This window comes from Lepidochelys kempii, chromosome 1, assembly GCF_965140285.1.
Source record: "Lepidochelys kempii isolate rLepKem1 chromosome 1, rLepKem1.hap1, whole genome shotgun sequence".
Taxonomy (NCBI): domain Eukaryota; kingdom Metazoa; phylum Chordata; order Testudines; family Cheloniidae; genus Lepidochelys; species Lepidochelys kempii.
In genome coordinates, this window is record NC_136380.1 from 263,258,241 (window position 1) to 263,279,508 (window position 21,268).

Here is a 21,268-nt window from a genome sequence, read left to right on the forward strand (position 1 = left end):
AACTGGATACTTACGAAGAGTTATGCTCAGCCACAGAAATGATACACCATTTATTAAGTGAAAGTGTTCAAAAATGTGACAATTCACTGCGTTTCCCACCTTCAGTTCTTCTTTTACTCTCTCCAAGGAATCTGATCCTTATTTCATTTTCCACCATGAGGCTAAAAAAAGGTGAGCTATTGAGAAAGATCACTCAGAGTACTGGCATTAACTGCCAGGAGTCTAGGGAACAATTAAAAAAAACAAACAAAAAGCAACCTCTAGTGCCCTCATCTGCAATGTCAATTCCCGTTTATAAGCCACTGGTGACCAATAGTTTAAGCTATCTTTTTTCCTAGCTGAAATGCAGTGTACAGCTGTTGATTTTGGGCAGGTTTTATTGTGGAAGAAAGGTAGATAATGGTTGCTACAGAATGGATGCTTCTTCGTTTTTTGTGAAACCACACAATAATTAAAAGTCTAGACTTACATAGCTCCTGAATGGAAGGACTCATACACTAGCTCTGCTCATTGTATGTTTTTTAATTTTCTAAGTCAGTAACCTAACCAGAAACAACAGAGATCTAACCACTGACCCCTGTAAGACTTTGCTGAATGTGTGACATCGTTCTCATAAACTACCCTGTTCTCAACAGTTTTTTAAACATTTACCGTCACCATGTCTGGTCCTGGGATCTCTGTAGAGAGTGAGAGATGTAGAAAGACCAGAATCAGAGCAGAGAAAGTGCTCTGCTTTTTCTGTTTGTCCATTGATCTTTGAAAATTCCCAGTAAGTTAACAGGCTTGTGAAGGTGCTATCAATCACTTCTCTGGCCCCCTTCCAAAAACAAAAACAAAACAACAAAAAACACAAACCCCAAAACACTAAAGCAGGATTCTCCTCACTTTAAGAAACACAAACCATCTTTCCTTTCTAGTTTTGTGAAACAGTTAGATATGTTGATGCAGGGCACTGTATGAGACTTTAAACAGAAAGACAATCTGGTAGTACTAGCTCTTTACTCCTGGGGGACCACCAAGAACTGGCAATAGAAGGAAGTGCTAGATTTTGACTTCTAGGCCAACTATGTTAGCAAGGGCTCTCATACAAAGGCAGCAAAACTATAATCCCCATCCAAATCTAGGGAAGCAAATGCAAAGTCCAAGGTCAGCAGAATGACCTTAAGCAGGCAATAGAATGGCTGGTGTATTATAATATATATAAGTACAGTACATTTTGGAACACTTCACTGAGAGTTCTTATTATTCCTCTTTATTAAATGCCATTAGCATGTGCTGCCCTGAACAAAAAACATATAAAATATTGTCTCTGCCTCAAGGAGCTTACAGTCTAATTTAGACAAAAATATCCTACACGAAGATAATACAGTAAAAGCAGTTTTATCTGGCATGTTGGGGGAATGGGGGTTGCTGGTAAGTGAAAAATGCTAGTTAACTAAGAAGGAGGGAGTTTGGGCGTGGGAGGGGGCGCAGGATGGGGTGCACGGTGCCAGATCCAGGGGGCACTCACCTCGGGCGGCTCCCCGCAAGCAGCGACCTGTCCCAGCTGCTCCTAGGAGGAGGCTCAGCAAGCGGCTCCGCCCTGCCCCGAGAGCTAGCTCCGCAGCTCCCATGGGCTGGGATCCATGGCCAGTGGGAGCTGCGCGGGCAGTGCCTATGGGCGGAGGCATCACACAGAGCCGCCTGCCGTGCCTCTGCATTGGAGCCGTTGGGACAGGTTGCCACTTGCAGGGAGCTGCCTGAGGTGAGCGCCCCCCGGATCTGGCACCCCGCACCTCCCTCCGTGCCCCAACCTGCTGCCCTGAGCCCTCTCCCACACCGAAACTCCCTCCAGATCCCGCGCTCCACACTCCCTCCGGCGCCCCAACCCCCTGCCAGCCCCGTGGCAACCAGACTATAAACTGGAATTTCAATAAAGATCAGAAATGCCAGTTTATAGAGCTTTCCGGTTGGGGAAATGCCGGACAATACAGCTTTTACTGTATTGTGTATTTGGTAAATCACTGGGCCCATCTCCAGCCCAAATGCTGCTATTAATGTGACTGTTTATGATAGAAGTACCATTTTACATTGATAGAGATGCTGTTTTATTACAAACCTATTTCTCTAACTGGAACCATGTAGGTGTCTATAACGTTCAAAATTGTGTGCACATGTGTGTCAGAGCATATCCTCAGTTTCGTATGACAGCAGATGCACTGTGTGGAAACATTATGCTGTTACCAGCATAACTACAGCAACATGCCTGACACTAGACATGCTGAGAGTCAGCAATTGCATAAGGACAGGTTTCAGAGGAACAGCCGTGTTAGTCTGTATTCGCAAAAAGAAAAGGAGTACTTGTGGCACCTTAGAGACTAACCAATTTATTTGAGCATGAGCTTTCGTGAGCTCACGAAAGCTCATGCTCAAATAAATTGGTTAGTCTCTAAGGTGCCACAAGTACTCCTTTTCAATTGCATAAGCACTATTATAAGACAGTATATACCAGCAGTTCCCAACCAGGGTCCAAGGCCCCCTGCAGATCAAATCAAGCAGATTTCAGGGGGTCCGCCAAGCATTAGACTTACTGGGGCCCAGGGCAGAAAGCCAAAGCCCCACCGGCCCAGCCCTGGCAACCGGGCCTCAAGGTGAAGCCTGAGCAGCTTAGCTTCGTGGGGGCCCCTGTGTCTTGTGGTCCTGTGCAGTTGCCCTGCTCGCTACCCCCTAAAAAGCCTGGCTTTTCCATGCAGAAAAACAGTTGTGGCACATGTGGGCCGTGGAGTTTTTATAACGTGTTTAGGTGGGCTGCAGAAAGAAAAAGGTTGAGAACCCCTGGTATATACTGTAGTATCAGTAGAAGAACATATACATAATGGAGAAAGAAAAATTCAAACGTACCACATTCACTGGCTGATCCTCCCACCAGCTGGAAGAACTGTTGAGCAATTTTCAGATGATCCCTCTTGGAGAGAAACAAATGACATGAGATCCAGAGCATGGAGTGGTGCCATGGGACCGAATGAACTCATGCTCCAAGGGGGGTGAGTAGGGTGAAGTAAAGCAAAGTGAATAAACATATTGTGGGGTGAGGGGAAAGATGGGGACAGAGGTACAATAAACAAGGAAGGAAGGAATCTTATTGCATGGACCTATATACACAGAATCATTGCAAAAAGAAGCAAGGCTTTTGTAAGCAGAATAGAGAGGCTCAGTTCAGTTTGTATGAGTCTCAGGGCTAGTAACAGAAACTCACAATTCACTCACTCTGGACTGTGAATTATGGAGAGAGAATAAATGAAGGAACTCAGAAAGCATGGGATCTGAGTGTGAAACTACCACCTCTTTCCCATTAGCTGCATTCCAGATACCACATTTCTTTCTCCCCTAGTACTGATGTAAATACTGGAGCAGCAGAGGGGTTTTACTCACTGAGCTCATTTCCTGTCCAAGGGCTGCATTCACCACTCCCTTGAGTATGTACTCCTGCAACAAACAAGAGGATCAGAGAAGACAAGTTAAAGAATTCAGAAGACATAAAAAAAAACCTGCAGGCAACTTAGAAATTATTTTGTTCCTGCCCATGCCAACTCTATTCAAACTTCATTTTATTAGTAGTCTGCACTCCAGCAGTGTGTAATAAATAATAATAACAAAAAAAAAATCAATCCTGCATATGAGCCAGTTGTTTATGTGAATTGAGCTAGGGTTCTGAATCAAGGTCCTGTGTAGAGACAGCAACATTATAAAAACACCATCAAAATTGCCAGGAATTGTCCTGCTGTTGTCAGTCACAGCAGAGGGGCCCGAGTAGACTGAACTCCCCTTTCAGGCCTCTGGTCACTCCAGGGAGGAGGATATGTGTGTCTGCCTCAGGGTATGGAAGTTTGCATTGACTCTGCCAGTATTACATCTATCCTGTGAGTAAAGAGAACTTGAGTCTCCAGGGTTGTCAAACAGACTGATATCTTTCAACCAGCATGAAAAAGTAAATCCGGTGCCGGTAAAAAGGTATTAGATTGACAGTGCTGGAGAACGAAGTCCTCTGCCCATAAGTCAGGTACAGCAAGGGCAGAAGCATTGCAAGTTTTCCCACATATGTATATTTAGTTCCTCCACCCTGCCCTGGAGAGAGGCACCTCTGAAGCCTCTGCAGTTCTTGAACCCCTCTGTTGAGATGGCAAAGAGGGGGACAATTAATGCCAATTGTGATTATGTTTTTTGGTGCAACTTGTTCATTAGCACAACAATGGAATGTTACCAGTAGTAAATAAGAGGAGCTGGACTGAGAAACTCACTGCATTTTACACAGGTCACTGAACGATTCAGCCAGATAAGTTCACGCAGGATAGGCCAGGGGTTCTCAACCTTTTTCTTTCTGAGCACCAGCCAACATGCTGTAAAAACCTGCATGTCCCACCTCCGCAACAACTGATTTTCTGCATATCCAGTAGATTAAAAGCCAGGGCTGGCATTAGGGGTACCAAGCAGGGCAACTGCCTGTGGCCCCACACCACAGAGGGCCTCGCAAAGCTAAGGCTTTGGCTTCACCGCCATGCAGCTTGGGCTTCGGCTTTCTGATCTGAGTCCCAGTGAGTCTAACATGGGTCCTGCTCTCTGGTTTATTTTGTCAGACCATCTGAAACCTGCTTGTGGCCCCCCAGGAGGCCCCGGACCTCTGGTTGAGAACCGCTGGGATTGGTTATTAGCCAAGATGGCCAGGGACACAACCCCATGCTCTGAGTGTTTTAAACCTCTTACTGCAAGAAGCTGGGACTGGACAACAGGGGATGGATCACTCAGTTGCCCGGTTCTGTTCATTCCCTCTGAAGCATCTGGTACGAGCCACTCTTGGAAGACAGGTTTCAGAGTAGCGGCTGTGTTAGTCTGTATTCGCAAAAAGAAAAGGCGTACTTGTGGCACCTTAGAGACTAACAAATTTATTTGAGCACAAGCTTTCGTGAGCTACAGCTCACTTCATCGGATGCATTCAGTGGAAAATACAGAACACCACACTGCATTTTCCACTGAATGCATCCGATGAAGTGAGCTGTAGCTCACAAAAGCTTGTGCTCAAATAAATTTGTTAGTCTCTAAGGTGCCACAAGTACTCCTTTTCTTCTTGGAAGACAGTACACTGGGCTACATGAACCATTGGTATGATCCAATCTGACGCTTCTTATGCATATTAACATACTGTCTATTATCAGTCTTGTGGCGAGTACCAACATGTATGTGAGGAAAAGTATTTCTAAATCAGACACACACATAGAAGTCCTTCATGTGGAGATGGATCTATCATTCTTAACCCAAGGAGCTCCAGTCACCTTTTCAAAAAAGCCTACCAGAGAAATGTTTCCTCTTTTTTCTGAAATATGAATTTCCTGACAAACACTGAGGAGCAGGACTTGATAACATTCAATCTAGAATCAGTGACAGATTTACAAATGTAGAAGGTCTCTGCAAGGCTAAATAAAGGAATTTATACCATTGCTATAGAAAGATTTCCATTTTGCCAGTGGGAACCAGCATTTGATTTGAGCTGTGGAAGATCCTAAAATGTCAGATGTTAAATATTACATTATTTTTGAAAAAGCTCTTTTAGGTATTTTTTAGGCTCTTTTAAATCTTTCTAACATTTATTCAATATAATTTCTCCCTTTTAAAAAGCCGGCACAGTGGGACTCGTGATAACTATGGGAGCCTGGCTTTGCAGGTAGAGAGAGATCATAAAACAGTACCAATAAACAGTGTAAAACTTTTTTTCTGTAACATATATGGCATATGCACAATTCACAATGGCTGTTGTGTGGTATAAAATATTTATTGGTACACATCTAGGATGATCTGCATAATTTGCCTGTAGTTTTGCCATTCTCCATATTCATGTAACATTTACAGCACACGGCAATTACCAATAGGTAGATACAGAACATGAACACAAACAGCTAACACATGAAGGAGTGGAGTGGACAAAAGGTTTTATCAGCATGAGTTTGGGATGACTTGCATAATTCGAGTGGCAAAGCCATCAGTAGCTGCTCCAATGCGGCCAAAACTAGGACTCGTAATTCACTGCTGGTGCCACTCCACCATCAGCAACAGTGGAAGTTCTAGGGTACACAGATCTCAGGCATTTTGGTCACTGTATCATATAATCTTCCAGAGTACGCCTTCCTCAGTGTCTCTTTCAGACATTTTTTCTTGTTCAGATCCACTGTATTTATACAGTGCATGTGTGTATATATATATATATATATATGTGGGCTTTGAGAAAGAAAATGCAGGGAGGAGCAAGAGAATGAAGCTGGCCCAGCAGCTGCAAAAAGCAGTTCAAATACATAGTGTTGAACTGGGATGAGGAGATAAAATGAGGCCTAGCTGGGACCACCTCTTCCCCCTAGCACCTCCCAGACCCAGACCTATACAGAGTACAACCCCATCCCCTCACAAGGATTCATAAAGTCTTCCCTCTCCTTCCCAGCCATGTGACCTTTGAGAAAAAAACTGCAGGGAAGAGTCAGCATGAGACAGAAGTCAGCCAGGAGCTGCAGAGAGCAGTTCAAGCAGGAGCCAAGGACACAGCAGTTTTCACTCTGAACATTCCTTGCCCTGTGCTGATTGGCTGTTCCTCCAACACCTCCAACGGTCACTCTTCCCATCTAGCTAATATGCTTAAAATAACCCAACTGAAAGGATTTAAATAACAAAATCGCAAAACTAACATTACATTTACCACTGCTGCATTGTTCACTCTGTTTGTGCATTCTATCCTTTTCCCCTACCCTGTGTCTGTCTTGTCTATTTAGACTGTAAGCTCTTCAGGTTAGGGATTGTCTCTTATTCTACAATTGTACAGTGCATTTACATTTGCACAGTGGGGCCCTGTTTTCCACTGGCCCCTACACACTGCCATAATAAACATGATAAATAAAATAATACATGTATGGATATATGTATATATTTCACACATACAAAGCTTCAGCACTGGTGAAAGGCAGTGGAAGGATGAATGCAGGGTGTTAAAGGGGATGAATCCTCAGGGTACTGGCTTGAACATGGCAGATTCTACCCCAACTTACGAACTCTCTCTTTAAGTAACCATGCCATAAATCTCAAATTACCTGTGGAGTTGTAGGTTCCAGGTCCTTAATCAGGTTATAAGCCTCCTGCACATCATCTGAAATACCAGAAGTTACATGCATGACAAACCACAGTGAACCGTATTCAGACAGACCACTCATCCTCTACAAGATTCCTTTACCCAGCCATAGATAGATAAAGCATTTGAAGGGGAGGAGTAAGGGGACTATAAATCTGTGTAAATTTATACCTTGCTAGTGGTGGCTTTCTTGAACCTGTATAACAGACATGGTTTGAGAAATAGCTTCTTTATTACTACATTTTCCCTAGTACAGAGATCACTTGGCCCCTTGTTCATAGTCCAGTGGATGACTTCTCAATAGCACAAGGTCATCCCTTGTATCCCTCATACTTCTGTCTCCCCGACACGTTTATTTCTCCCTCAGGGCAAGACTGGGTTAGATGCTTCTGAATACAGACTTTACAGTTTCATTATTACTACCTCAACATTTGGCAAATTAGTGTATCTGATCCTAATTCTCCCATGTAAAAAGCACTGTTAGTGCAGAAGTTAATTAAAGAATTTAACTCACACAAAAAAGTTCTAAAAAAGTACATTCTAAAAAAAAGGATCCAGTCTTAGAATATCTTAACTCCATCCCCTTCACTTGTATATATTAGCCCAGGGTTCTTCTCTGTCACAAAATTACCCAGCAAAGTTAATTCACACTAATAACCAGGAAATCCATCGCAAATTACCAGGTGTTGATAATTATTAAGCTAATAAATTTGTTTTGTTTTTTTAAACTAAGGTACTATAGAACAACATATTTTGTTCATGTATTTTGACAAGTACAGTTTAACTTAAATTATACTTCATTGTATAATATTTATACATCATTTTACATCTTCAAAACACTATAAAATAAATCAAACCTCACATGCTCATGAGGTACTTAGGTACATATGAGGCCAATAATTTTTTTAAATACTTTGCTCTTAAATACCAAGTATTATTGGTTCACTAGTACATGCATTTTAGTACAATTTGTAAAAGTAATGAAGTCTTAATATGCGAACTTACTGCAGATCTCTGGTATTAAATCTTTGATGAAAAATCAGGTGAAATTGCCATTTTTGTGAGAATTAAAGGGCTTGTGGATTAGCAAAATGATATTAATGACGTTCTTCTGTACAGTATGTACCATAAGTGAGCTATATCCATTTATGGCAATAGGAAAAGAGAGCACATCTATGTACTAAAATTTGTCACAGCTCAAGTAATGAAGCTGAGTACCAATTGGATGTGCAGATATAGAGACAGTCTAGGATGCAAATGAGTAGCAAGCAGAAAACTCATTTGAGACAAGGCCTCTGACAAAGGGATTCAATTTCAATAACCTTATTGGCATGGCATAAATATGTTGCTAAAAATCGGCACATCAAGCTTCAGAATTAATATAGTTAAGCTACAGAAGGCCCATAGAGCTTTCTCTTTTAATACTTTTATAGCCACTCAAATGCCTTGATGCACTTATTGGTATGTAAAGTTTAGGGTGTGGTTTATTTCTGCTTCTTAGGTAAGAAGTCCAAAGTTTTTCGGATTATTTTGAGTTTTGTGGGGATATCACAGTTTTATTTCTTTCATCTAAAAAGAACCAACTTGACCAAGGCTATGGCACTTGTAGCGCTTCAGTGAAGACACTTACTACAGCAACAGGATGGGTTCTCCATCCCTGTAGTTAATCCACCTCCCCAAGAGGTTGTACTAGGTTGATGGAAGAATTCTTCCATCAACTAGCACTACCTACACTAGAGTTAGGTTGGCTTAACTACATTGCTATGGGGGGAGGGGTTGATTTTTTACACCCTTGAGAGACAGCTATGCGGATATAACTTTTCATTGTAGACCAGCCCGAACTCTAGACAGCTAGATGACAAAGTAGCAAAAGTTACAAGCTGAAGCAGTCAACGTTACTGCAACCTCCTTTGAAATACAATAAAACAGAATGCGTGGGACTAAACCATAAAGACAAAGGAGATAACATCATCTGCTTTTAAGAACACTGCTCTGAATAACTAGTCATGCAGAGGTGATGAAATACCATGAATAAGGAAATCAATGAGTGGAAAAGTGATCAACATATCCCATTACACAGGTTCTTGCAGTTAACACCAAATCATCAGTCAATCCACTTCGGAATGGAGAAATACAGTGGTGATGAGCATGAGGGGAGAGGGAGGCATTGTAACCAATAAAAAATACAAAAGGAACCCAAAGCAAAGACAGAAATGACTTGGAAACACAAGAAAGTCTTGCTGCCCGGGAAATCTACCTACATTTTTCAACAGTTGGCAAATGTGTGTGGAATGGATTGTCTTGTTTGCAGACTGCAGCCTTGTTTCTGGTCCCTTTTTTTCACAGCTTCTCTGTGCCACATTTACAGAAATAATTTTCATTGCCTGGGTGGCAATCCTGTGTACATTTTTAGCATTTTAGCAAGCTTAAGGGGAAGTGTTTCACTACTGTAAAAAAAAGTCTCTGATCTTCTGCTGAAGTGGATTTGTTCAACCCTTTGCAAATGGTCTTCCTTCAGAAGTCATGAAAGCATGTAAGACGTTAGCTTATTTACCATAGGACCACAGATGAAACAGTGCAAAGAATGCTGTGGCCCATTTGAAGAAGGTAGTTGTGAGATGATGAACAGATGTCACAGAAAAGAAAAAGTTTCTAATCCCTGCATCTAAGAGAGAGCCAGAGGGAGATTTCATTACCTTGCCGGAGATAGTAAATCACCAGGTTCAATCTGGCTTCAGGAATAACATCAACCAGGGGTGGCAGAACCTGCAGAGCCCCTTCCCCTCCTCGGAATACAACCTGCAGAAAAGAAAGCACCCATCTTTTTAGTCCTATAGAGTGTTCCAGTCTGTGGTCTCACAATCATCCTTGAAATTTCCACAGTAATGACATGTTATAGTCAACGGATTCAGCATCAACTGGACCCCTAGTTTATTAATAATTATAAACATCTCACATTTTATAGTGTCTTTATCCTGAGAAATCTCTAAGCACTTTACAAAAATACTTAACCCATCAGTAAATGGTAACTATTCTTGGAGCAGAACACATCAGCTATACAACAGTTCAAAGCAACAATACATAACAGTGTCGAACAAGTTAGGTAGACTATGAACTGAATTGAAACTGCAAGGGGAATATAGATGGAAAATTACAATTTGCTTTAATTATAATTATACCAAAATATTAGGGCTAATAATCCTAGACATGTGAAAAGTGTCACGTGATCTTTAAATGACCAAAAATAGTCAAGTCTTCAGTTTCACATAACAATTCCCTCCTCCAACAACATCATATGGGACATTGGTTCAGGTGTGACTTGGGAAGGAAGCTTACCACCTGCTGAATCATTGGTAAAAGGATCAAAACATAATTCCACCACTGACATCAGAAAACAGCTTTAACTCTTGAATGCATAATATGTTAGAAAAAAATTATGGACAAGCTTGTTGCGACTTGGTTTGTGGTTCAGTCAATGTGCCATTTGGATAGGGTTGCCAATTTTAGTTGGACATATTCCTGGAGATTTCATCACATGATATAATATTTAATTAAAGATTAATTTTTAATTCCTGGAGACTCCAGGACAATACTGGAGGGATCTACAACCTATCCTGAAGGATGATCCCTCACTCTCACAGATCTTGGGAGACAGGCCAGTCCTCGCTTACAGACAACCCCCCAACCTGAAGCAAATACTCACCAGCAACCACACACCACACAACAAAAACACTAACCCAGGAACCTATCCTTGCAACAAAGCCCGTTGCTAACTGTGTCCACATATCTATTCAGGGGACACCATCATAGGGCCTAATCACATCAGCCACACTATCAGAGGCTCGTTCACCTGCGCATCTACCAATGTGATATATGCCATCATGTGCCAGCAATGCCCCTCTGCCATGTACATTGGCCAAACAGGACAGTCTCTGCACAAAAGACTAAATGGACACAAATCAGACGTCAAGAATTATAACATTGAAAAACCAGTTGGAGAACACTTCAACCTCCCTAAACATTCAATTACAGACCTAAAAGTCGCAATTATTCAACAAAAAATCCTTCAAAAACAGACTCCAACAAGAAACTGCAGAACTGGTATTAATTTGCAAACTGGACAGCATTAAATTAGGTTTGAATAAAGACTGGGAGTGAACGAGTCATTACACTAACTAAAAACTATTTCCCCATGCTAATTTTCCCCCTATTGTTACTCACACCTTCTTATCAACTGTTTGAAATGGGCCATCCTGATTATCACTACAAAAGTTTTTTTTTTCTCCTGCTGATAATAGCCCACCTTAATTGATCAGTCTCGTTACAGTTGGTATGGCAACCCCCATTTTTTCATGTTCTCTGTATATATATCTTCCTACTGTATTTTTCACTGCATGCATCTGATGAATTGGGCTTTAGCCCATGAAAGCTTATGCTCAAATAAATTTGTTAGTCTCTAAGGTGCCACAAAAGTACTCCTCATTCTTTTTACTGGAGGGTTGGTAATCCTACATTTGGATTAATTTGTAAATCACAATGCAGCTACTAAAATACCTCCTCCCACCCCATGAGCTATTACCAGCAGGAGAGTGAGTTTGTGTGTGTGTGGGGGGGGTGAGAAAACCTGGATTTGTGCTGGAAATGGCCCACCTTGATTATCATGCACATTGTAGGGAGAGTGGTCACTTTGGATGAGCTATTACCAGCAGGAGAGTGAGTTTGTGTGTGTATGGGGATGGGGGCGGGGGGTGAGAAAACCTGGATTTGTGCTGGAAATGGCCCATCTTGATTATCATACACATTTTAAAGGGAGTGGTCACTTTGGATGGGCTATTACCAGCAGGAGAGAGAGTTTGTGGTGGGGGGGGGGGAAGGGCGGAGGGTGAGAAAACCTGGATTTGTGCTGGAAATGGCCCAACTTGATGATCACTTTAGATAAGCTATTACCAGGAGAGTAGGGTGGGAGGAGGTATTATTTCATGGTCTCTGTGTATATAATGTCTTCTGCAGTTTCCACAGTGTGCATCCGATGAAGTGAGCTGTAGCTCACGAAAGTTCATGCTCAAATAAATTGGTTAGTCTCTAAGGTGCCACAAGTACTCCTTTTCTTTTTGCGAATACAGACTAACACGGCTGTTACTCTGAAACCTGTCAGGATAAAGCAGGGGTCGGCAACCTATGGCATGCGTGCCAAAGATGGCATGCAAGCTGATTTTTAATGGCATGCTGCTGCCTGCCAGGTCCCCGCCACTGGCCCCGCTCAGCCCGCTGTCAAACCCAGGCCGGCAGTGGGCTGAGCGGGGTCGGCAGCCGGGACCCCGGCAAGCAACAGAGTGCCATTAAAAATCCTGCCCGCCCCGGCCCGCTCTTCTCCACCCCCCAACCCCTTCGTGGGGGCAGGGTGAAGAAGCTTGGTCCTGCCGGCTTCTGCTGCAGGGCAAGCAAGCTCCCTCCTCCACTGCCTCTTCCCCCAGCATGCTGGGTTCCTGCCCCTCCTCCTCTCCCTCCCTGCCACTGATCAGCTGATGGCCCTTGCACGGGAGGGGGAGAAGCAGAGCAGCAGTGCACTTGCTGCTCCAGGGAGGAGGTGGAAAAGAGGTGGGGACGGGCCTTGGGGAAGGGGGGTGGAATCAGGGCATATCCCCTCCAGCCTCCTGCCGTGAGCCGCTCTGGGGAGAGGGCTGGGAGCACCCCCAACCCCCTGCACCTCCCTCACACGCACCCCAGCCTTCTGCCCTGACCCCTGCATCCCCTCATGACCCCTGCCCTGACTCCTGCACCCCCACACATACCCAGCCCCCCCACACCCTATGCCCTGACTCTTGCACCCCCCACATTCCCATCCCCACCCTGAGCACCAAACGGGAGCTCCTGAACGCCCCCCCCCCATTCCTAGCTGCACCCTCGTACCAAATGGGAGCTGCCCAGGTAAGCACTCCACACCTAAACCTCCTGCCCCAACCCTAAGCCCCCTCCCTCATTCTAGCTCCTGGCCAGACCCTGCACCCCAACTCCCAGTCTGCTCCTTTACCCCCAGCCGTGTGCACAGTGCACTCCCACCCTCAGCTCAGTGCAGAGAGAGGAAGAGAATGGGCTAGAACCAGGGAGAAGGTAGGTACCCACTCTACGTGGGCAGGGGCAGGATCCCAGACTGGCAGCGGGCTGAAAGGGGCCAGCAGCTGGGACCCTGGCTGCCACTCAGCTCGCTGCCAGTCTGGGGTTCTGACTGCTGGCCCCTTGCCAGCCGGGGTCCTGGCCGCAGGCCCTGCTCAGCCTGCTGCTGGCCTAGGTGAACAGAACCCCAGGCTGGCAGCGTGCTGAGCCGGCCCGCAGCATAAGATCAGCATTTTAATTGAATTTTAAATGAAGCTTCTTAAACATTTTGAAAACCTTGTTTATTTTACATATGACAATAGTTTAGTTATATAATATATAGACTTAGAGAGAGAGACCTTCTAAAAAACGTTAAAATGTATTACTGGCATGCGAAACCTTAAATTAAAGTGAATAAATGAAGACTCGGCACACCACTTCTAAAAGGTTGCTGACCCCTGGGATAAAGCATCCAAGATACATAGGAATTGCGACAACTGGCTTGTGACCTACATTACCTATACAGGGGTGAAAGGACAGCTATACGCAGCAATATATGGGCCCATGCTGATGCATTTGGACATTATACATAGGGCATATAACATATTTTCAAGCACCTCATTGGTCTTGTATGATGAGCACTTTAGAATGAGGATAATCCTGAACCCCTCCCTGTGCTGAGACAAAACTGATCAGGAACTATGGTTGGAGTGCACGGTTCAGGGGCACTTGTGAACAGAACCCCATAACAATTGTGGCTATGTACTGGAAAAGCTGGTGTGTGAAGGGAGCAATGGAGCTGGTCTCAAGACACTACACGCCTGACCAGCCGAGGTTTTCATGCTGAAACTACAATGAGACAGGGAAGCATTGTCATGCATACTGTAGGGTTTGGCACGAACATGGGCATTGTGGAGGTGGGCACATATCTTCAGGCTACCCACATTTTAAGCGCACCAGGCTAAAGGATGCTGGCAGTCTACAATCCTACATGCTGCTGCCTGAGGGGAAGCCAACACAGGGTGTGGGCTGTAAGTGCCACAGGTTTTAACCATGTCTGCTTCCTTCCCCATGCTGATCACACTAAATGATCACACAGCACACACACAGCTGAGAATATGGATTGAGGGCATGGCATTGTGCACTGGGCTTATAAGAGAGCATGTAATTTGGGCAAGAAGCTCGCAGCTGGGCCTCAGGAGGGACATGATTTTGTCTTGGCACGGCAGCCGGGGCATGACCTGGAATTAACTTGTGTCCCTCTTGGATGGGCTGGCACACCGAAAGGACACATTGGACATCATCATTATCCATTTAGGAGAAAACTACCTTAGAACGTGCCCTGGCCTCAAACTGATTTTGAAGTCCAAATGGGATATTGGACTGCTGGCAAATATGTTGCTCGACGTGGGGACAGTATCACCACAGATATTGGACTGCAGCATACCCACAAAAGGTGGATAGGGCCTGGAGGAAGGCCAACCAGAAAATTGCAACATGGCTGGAGTCCAGGGGTGCTTCAGTTATCAGACATGGCCACATAGCCCAGAGTGCAGCTGAGCTTTACTGAGGATTGAATGTACCACTCTGATACAATTTGTTTCTGGATGATCTTGGTATTGGGTTGGCTGAACTTCTAGGTAGTGGGCTTGAGGCAGCCAAGCTAAGGTGGGCACCTCCTTGTGGCAGGCGCTGGGTAAAGGAACTTGCTGATTTAGGCTCCAGATACAAAAAGGTAACATAGTGGGTATCCTGAGGGCATCACGTCTAACCCCTAGGGGAAAATGAGAACCAGGGGTCAGGACTTTATCCTGGGGAACCACCCCACCAATGCACTTGACGGTGGTGCTGGCTATGGGGTCGAGGCCCCCTCTTGCCTCAACCCCAGAAAGGAGGAGGGATGCTAGCAGGCAATTGGAGACATGCAGAGACCCTCCTAGTATGACCCATCCCCTGCAGAGGGAGCCCCTAAAAATTGGCAAAGGGTCAATGGGGTGAAGAGACCATGCTGGGCTGTCCTCCAACGCGACCTTTGGATGTAATTTGACTAATAAAGTTTGGTATGGGTTTTAACCAGGCCACGATGTCCTTGCCTTCTTCCATCCACTGAGCACACCAAACTGAGCAACACGCCAACATCAAATAAAAGCGAACTACTACAACCAGTCATTCAACTGAGTAGCAATAAAATCACTGGAGTAGAATGTTGCCAGATGATCAGTATATCTCCTACTTCAAACACAAATATTTTGGCTTTGCCTCAGTATCTGCCCACCATTAGTTCCTAGTCATTAACTTTGCAAATAGAGACTATTATCTTGAGACATTTCAATTCCACTGACATTGTACCATGGTTAGACAACATTGTTCGGAATCCTCATCCATTCTGATTTTTGCACTAAAGTCCTGATTTTGACAGGGCTGTTCAGGTAGTGTTGGGGATTTGACCAGTCCAAAAATAATTGGTCAGACTACATTAAAAATGGTCAAATATTTTAAAGCAATGATTTATTAGAATGATAACAAAACAAGTAAGACTTTATGGTCTCCAACAAGCTTAGCCTTAGATAGTTATTTTAACTCAAAAAACGTGAAATACAATTAAATGAAGTTCTAAAGAATGGCACCATGATGCAATCAAAAAGATAGGCTGCCCTCTATATCAGGGCATTCTTGCTGGAATATTTGACCACGATCAAATAATAGGCAGTCAATTGACTGGCTTGCCAAGCCTAATCCCAAGTATCTTGCAAGGACAGGCTCACAGAACATTTAAAGCATCCTAACATATCCCTAAGGATAAAGCAACATTTTTTCATGACATGGTAACAAGCCATGACAATATAAAAATACCAGAATGGTGTAATGCAACAACTTTGTCCCAGAAGACAAAGTATAAAGAGGGGGTAAGAATGCAGGTTCTTGTCTTGAACGTGGCACAGAGACAAGGAAAGCATCAGAAAATGAAACTGATTAAGTAAAAGTGGGAAGCGTATTGATCAGATTGCCTCCATTGCTTACATGGTGACTCTTATGGATTCATACCACCTCCTAACACCCCACCTCCTACTGCTTAATTCCCAATTTTCAATGGTGGTACATCAAGAAAAGCTCTGTAGACCACAGTTTGAGATCCACAGCTCAGATGAATCCATTACTCACCAGATTGTGCTTAATGAGCTCCTTAGCAAACTCAAAAGATGATGAGGCATTGTCCATCAGGCTCTTGAGTTCTGCCTGAAATTAAATATTATACCTATAAAAAGTTTAGCAAAAATACCCCCACAAGTGCAGATCCACACCACATCTGAAACTGTTTGGAAGGCAACTCCAGCTGTGATGAGCTGGGTTGGTGGAGGAAAACAAACACCCCCCCCTTCACTGTGATGACTATTGCAAATGGATAATTCATATAAATGTAAAGCAAAACTTGCATTGGGAAAATGGAAAGGCCAACATGGAAACAGAAAACTTAAGTGCTCAACAATGTGAGGATTATGGATAGGTGATATCCTTTGGGGGAGGATACTGACATTATAAACGGTCATTTGTCAATAATTGTGATTAAGTATAAGGCAGATAACACAACAGGGAAAAGAAACTTGCATGGGACTTCAAATGAGACTGACAAGCCAGAAGGGCTTTACAATAGATACCTCAGCAGCCTTGCCATTGTAAAGTCGGAAGTGGTTACAAGCCTTGAGGTTAAGAGCTATGGTGCTGTCAGGAACTTGCTGAAGGTAAACAGCCAGCACCTCTTGTGACACATCATAGTAATCCAGTTTGTAGTAACATAAAGCCACATATACGTTGAGAGCCAGGTATTCCCTGAAGGGCAAAAGAGGAAGAGTTCACAGAAGCATTCATTTTTTACCAGAAAATTGTGCTGAAAAGGAATATTAAAATCTGTTATGACTTTCCCTCACCTCCCCATGTACCATTTAGAAATACAACAAATATTGAGTTCCTGAGAATAGCCTTATATGTGACTTTCTGGATTCAGCAGACAAGCACAAAACTATTCGGGGTTGCATCTGCAGGGATGCCAACTGCATTTGTCCCACAGGAGGAAGTAATTGTATTGTGACATTTGCATATATGAAGACATTACCTTGTCATGCACGGAAACCATAATTCAACATGTATTGAGTCAATGTTACAACATATTATCCCAGCATCATGAGGGTGAAACAAGAGCTAGTTTCTTCCAAGCACTAGTGCATACAAGAATGACCTGTGAAATTTGGGGCTTGTTATTTTAGGAAATGGTGATAACCCCATGTGAAGGAATGTAAGAGAATGCAATCATTTTATTTGGACTGATGAACTAAGGTTCATCCACATAATGTATACAAGGCAATTTGACTGTTTTCCTTTGCCAAGTATATTGCATACATACAAAACTCCAAAAAGATTTCTTTAATGTCAGTAGTTACTTTTATGTCATGTATAAGTAACCTGTGAAATTCACTACTGCACAATATCAAGCCAAAAAGGACTAGACATTTACAGGAATAAGAAAAACATTTGCAGTAACAACAATTTGTAGGATAACTGTTACAAAGGTTACTGTATGCAGTGTTGTGGTAGCCATGTCAGTTCTAGTATATCAGAGAGACAAGATGGGTAAGGTAATATCTTTTATTGGACTGACTTCTGTTCGTCTGACCTGAAGAACTCTGTGCAAGCTCAAAAGCTTGTGTCTCACACCAACAAAAGTTGGTCCAATAAAAGATATTACCTCACCCACCTTGTCTCACAAAGGTTATTGATTTTTCAGGGCATAAGCTGATCATAGCCTAGGGACTGTCAGGCTGAAATTTCCCCCCAAAGCACAGAATTACACAATGATATGCATTATGGAGGTGTTTCAGCTTTCTTTGAAGCATTCAGCATTATACACTATCAGAGGCAAAAGACCATTGACCTGTTCCAGAATAGCAGTTTATACATTGCCAAGCCTTCCTTTGACTCTGGACCCTGCTTCCCAGGCCAGCAGCATCTAGAGAATATTACATAGGCAGCACACTAAAAACTGTTTGTGAAGATGTGGTTGGGGGAAAACACGTGCCTTGTGCTTCTCAACAGCAACATCTCCAAAGGTTTGGTTCTTTATCCACTTCCTGGCTGAGGTTGGTGGCTATAATGTGGAATCCTGGGACAGGGGTTATAACGGGAAAATGGGAATGGAAAGAATACTCAGAGCTCAAAAGGACACACAGGATCCTTGAATAAAAACAACAAGACTGAGGATTTCTTATGAAGACTGAGGTGGAAGAGAGTTCAGTAACTAAAAATTAGGGTCAGACAGGCAATCAGCCAAACAAAACAAAAGAGACAGGTACATGCTTTGTATTGTGGGTAAGACACACTCAGAACATTTTCTGCTCTGCTTGTAATTCTGTAGCATTTCATAAGAAACAGGAGAGGGGATCCCAGGATGGATCACAGAACAAAGTACGTTAAAAAAGGGGGATTAGGGTGGACACATTCTCCTTGTGTCTTATTGGTGTAACAGTTCTGATTCCAGTGACAAAATGGAGATGGCTGCATTGTCCCCTTCTCACAGAGAGAAAGACACAAAAGTATTGATACCACCACAAATAAGTTTCCAGAAGCCAAGCAATTACATGGAATGGAAACACAAATTCATCAGAGATACTGCAGTGAGGCTGAGAATGGAGGGGAGAGAAAGAGAGACACAAACCGGTTATCAAGCAGTATGCGTTTGTAGATATCAATAGCCTCTTGGTAGTGGGACCGCATATAGTGGATAGATGCCAGACTGAGCTGATCTTCTGTGATGTCCTGCAAATTCTGATGGAAGCTCATCAATTTCTTTTCATCACTGAACTAAAGAGAAAGAGACAGACAACCTCCAAAAGAGTTCAGCAAGGAAAACAAGAGCAATTAGTCATATTAATCAGGAAGGGCATACAACAATATTAAGTGAGATTGAACTGCAGCAGAGAAGATTCAGGTTAGACATTAGGAGTTGCTTTCTAAGTTTAAGACTTGTTTTGCCAATGGCGAAATCTGTTGAGGGAAGACGTAGAAAGCCATCATTGGAAATAACTGAGCTTGAGGCTAAACACACAACTATCAAGTCCGATTCAGGCATAATTAAATCTGATATGCCATGATGTAGGGGGTAACAGCAGAGAGATGGATTAGATACTCCATACTCAAAATAAATCTGTAATATAAAAATTTACTACTATAATTTGAGCTAAGAGAAAGATTTGTTGGGTTTGGATCCAAAGCTTAATTCTCAGAAACTAAGTTCCCATCCCTCTTCACCAAAAACAAAACAAAAAAACCCACAACTCTCACTGAGCAAAAGCCTATTGCAAAGACATTTCCCATAACGCTATTTTGTGGCACTAACTAGTTCTCTTTCTCCAGACCTCACATATCCAATTTCTGTGATTCCATACAGTGTAATGTAATAGTTTCCATTTAAAAGAATTGTTGCATTTTACATAACAAATGCACAAATGTAAAATGGAGAGAGCATGGTTAACAAACAATTTTGCAATTGCATCAACATTATAAACTAGCCAAGAATGTCCATTAAATCGGACCACTCAAGTCACTTACAATTCTGATGCTTCCCCTTCTTATGTATGTTGCTGCTAGCAATGGTAATTGTGAACCCATTCTATTGCTGTTTTTTACATTAGGGATTTTTTTATTTGTTTTTTAAAAAATTGATAAGTCTCCCACATTTAAAATATCTAGCTGCTCATCTTTGCTTCATATCTCTTTCCTTTGTGCTTGTGCTGGTCATATAATAACACTCCAGCACAGCCAACAGTGCTCAAAAACAGTAATTTTATGTCTTCATAGTAGTATCAACTTAGTATCTTTCATTCCAAAACCTCCTAAAGTACAGTGGAACCTCAGACTTATGAACACCAGAGTTATGAACTAACCGGTCAACCACACACCTTATTTGGAACCGGAAGTATGCAACCAGGCAGCAGCAGAGACAAGAAAACACAAGACAAGAAAGTACAGTACAGTGTTAAATGTAAACTACTAAAAAAATAAAGGGAAAGTTTAAAAAGGTAAGGAAACGGTTTCCTGTGCTTCTTTCGTTTACATTAAGAGGATTAAAAGCAGCATTTTACTTCTGCATAATAAAGCTTCAAAGCTGTTTTAAGTCAATGTTCAGTCATAAACTTTTGAAAGAACAACCATAATGTTTTGGTCAGAGTTACAAACATTTCAGATTTCAGAGTAGCAGCCGTGTTACTCTGTATTCGCAAAAAGAAAAGGAGTACTTGTGGCACCTTAGAGACTAACCAATTTATTTGAGCATAAGCTTTTGTGAGCTACAGCTCACTTCATCAGATGCATTCAGTGGAAAATACAGTGGGGAGATTTATATACATAGAGAACATGAAACAATGGGTGTTACCATACACACTGTAACCAGAGTGATCACTTAAGGTGAGCTATTACCAGCAGGAGAGCGGGGGCGGGGGGCTAAGGGGGGGACCTTTTGTAGTGATAATCAAGATGGGCCATTTCCAGCAGTTGACAAGAATGTCTGAGGAACAGTGCAGGGGGGGATGGTGGGATGGAAATTGTTGAAATCATGGTGGAATTCCTCAAGGGCTTCTTTTCCATGGGTCCAGATGATGAAGATGTCATCAATGTAGCGCAAGCAGAGTAGGGGCATTAGGGGACGAGAGCTGAGGAAGCGTTTGTTCTAAGTCAGCCATAAAAATGTTGGCATACTGTGGGGACATGCGGGTACCCATAGCAGTGCCGCTGATTTGAAGGTATACATTGTCCCCAAATGTGAAATAGTTATGGTTGAGGACAAAGTCACAGAGTTCAGCCACCAGGTTTGCCGTGACATTATCGGGGATAGTGTTCCTGACGGCTTGTAGTCCATCTTCGTGTGCAATGTTGGTGTAGAGGGCTTCTACATCCATAGTGGTCAGGATGGTGTTTTCAGGAAGATCACTGATGGATTGTAGTTTCCTCAGGAAGTCAGTGGTGTCCCGAAGATAGCTGAGAGTG

At 43.0% G+C, this 21,268-nt stretch overlaps 1 protein-coding gene across 5 annotated transcripts in view; it reads right to left on the minus strand.

The window, feature by feature from the left end:
- The window catches only part of IFT56 (intraflagellar transport 56), an 80,507-nt gene that overhangs the window by 24,740 nt on the left and 34,499 nt on the right, over positions 1-21,268 (minus strand). For all 5 annotated transcript variants that reach the window (XM_073327300.2, XM_073327299.2, XM_073327302.2 and 2 more), the window contains 7 exons: positions 18,942-19,087; positions 16,891-17,062; positions 16,397-16,471; positions 9,838-9,940; positions 7,104-7,159; positions 3,412-3,465; positions 2,881-2,944 (listed from right to left, as the gene is read on the minus strand). In XM_073327300.2, the coding sequence (XP_073183401.1) occupies positions 2,881-2,944; positions 3,412-3,465; positions 7,104-7,159; positions 9,838-9,940; positions 16,397-16,471; positions 16,891-17,062; positions 18,942-19,087 (670 nt within the window). The remainder of the gene's footprint in view (positions 1-2,880; positions 2,945-3,411; positions 3,466-7,103; positions 7,160-9,837; positions 9,941-16,396; positions 16,472-16,890; positions 17,063-18,941; positions 19,088-21,268) is intronic.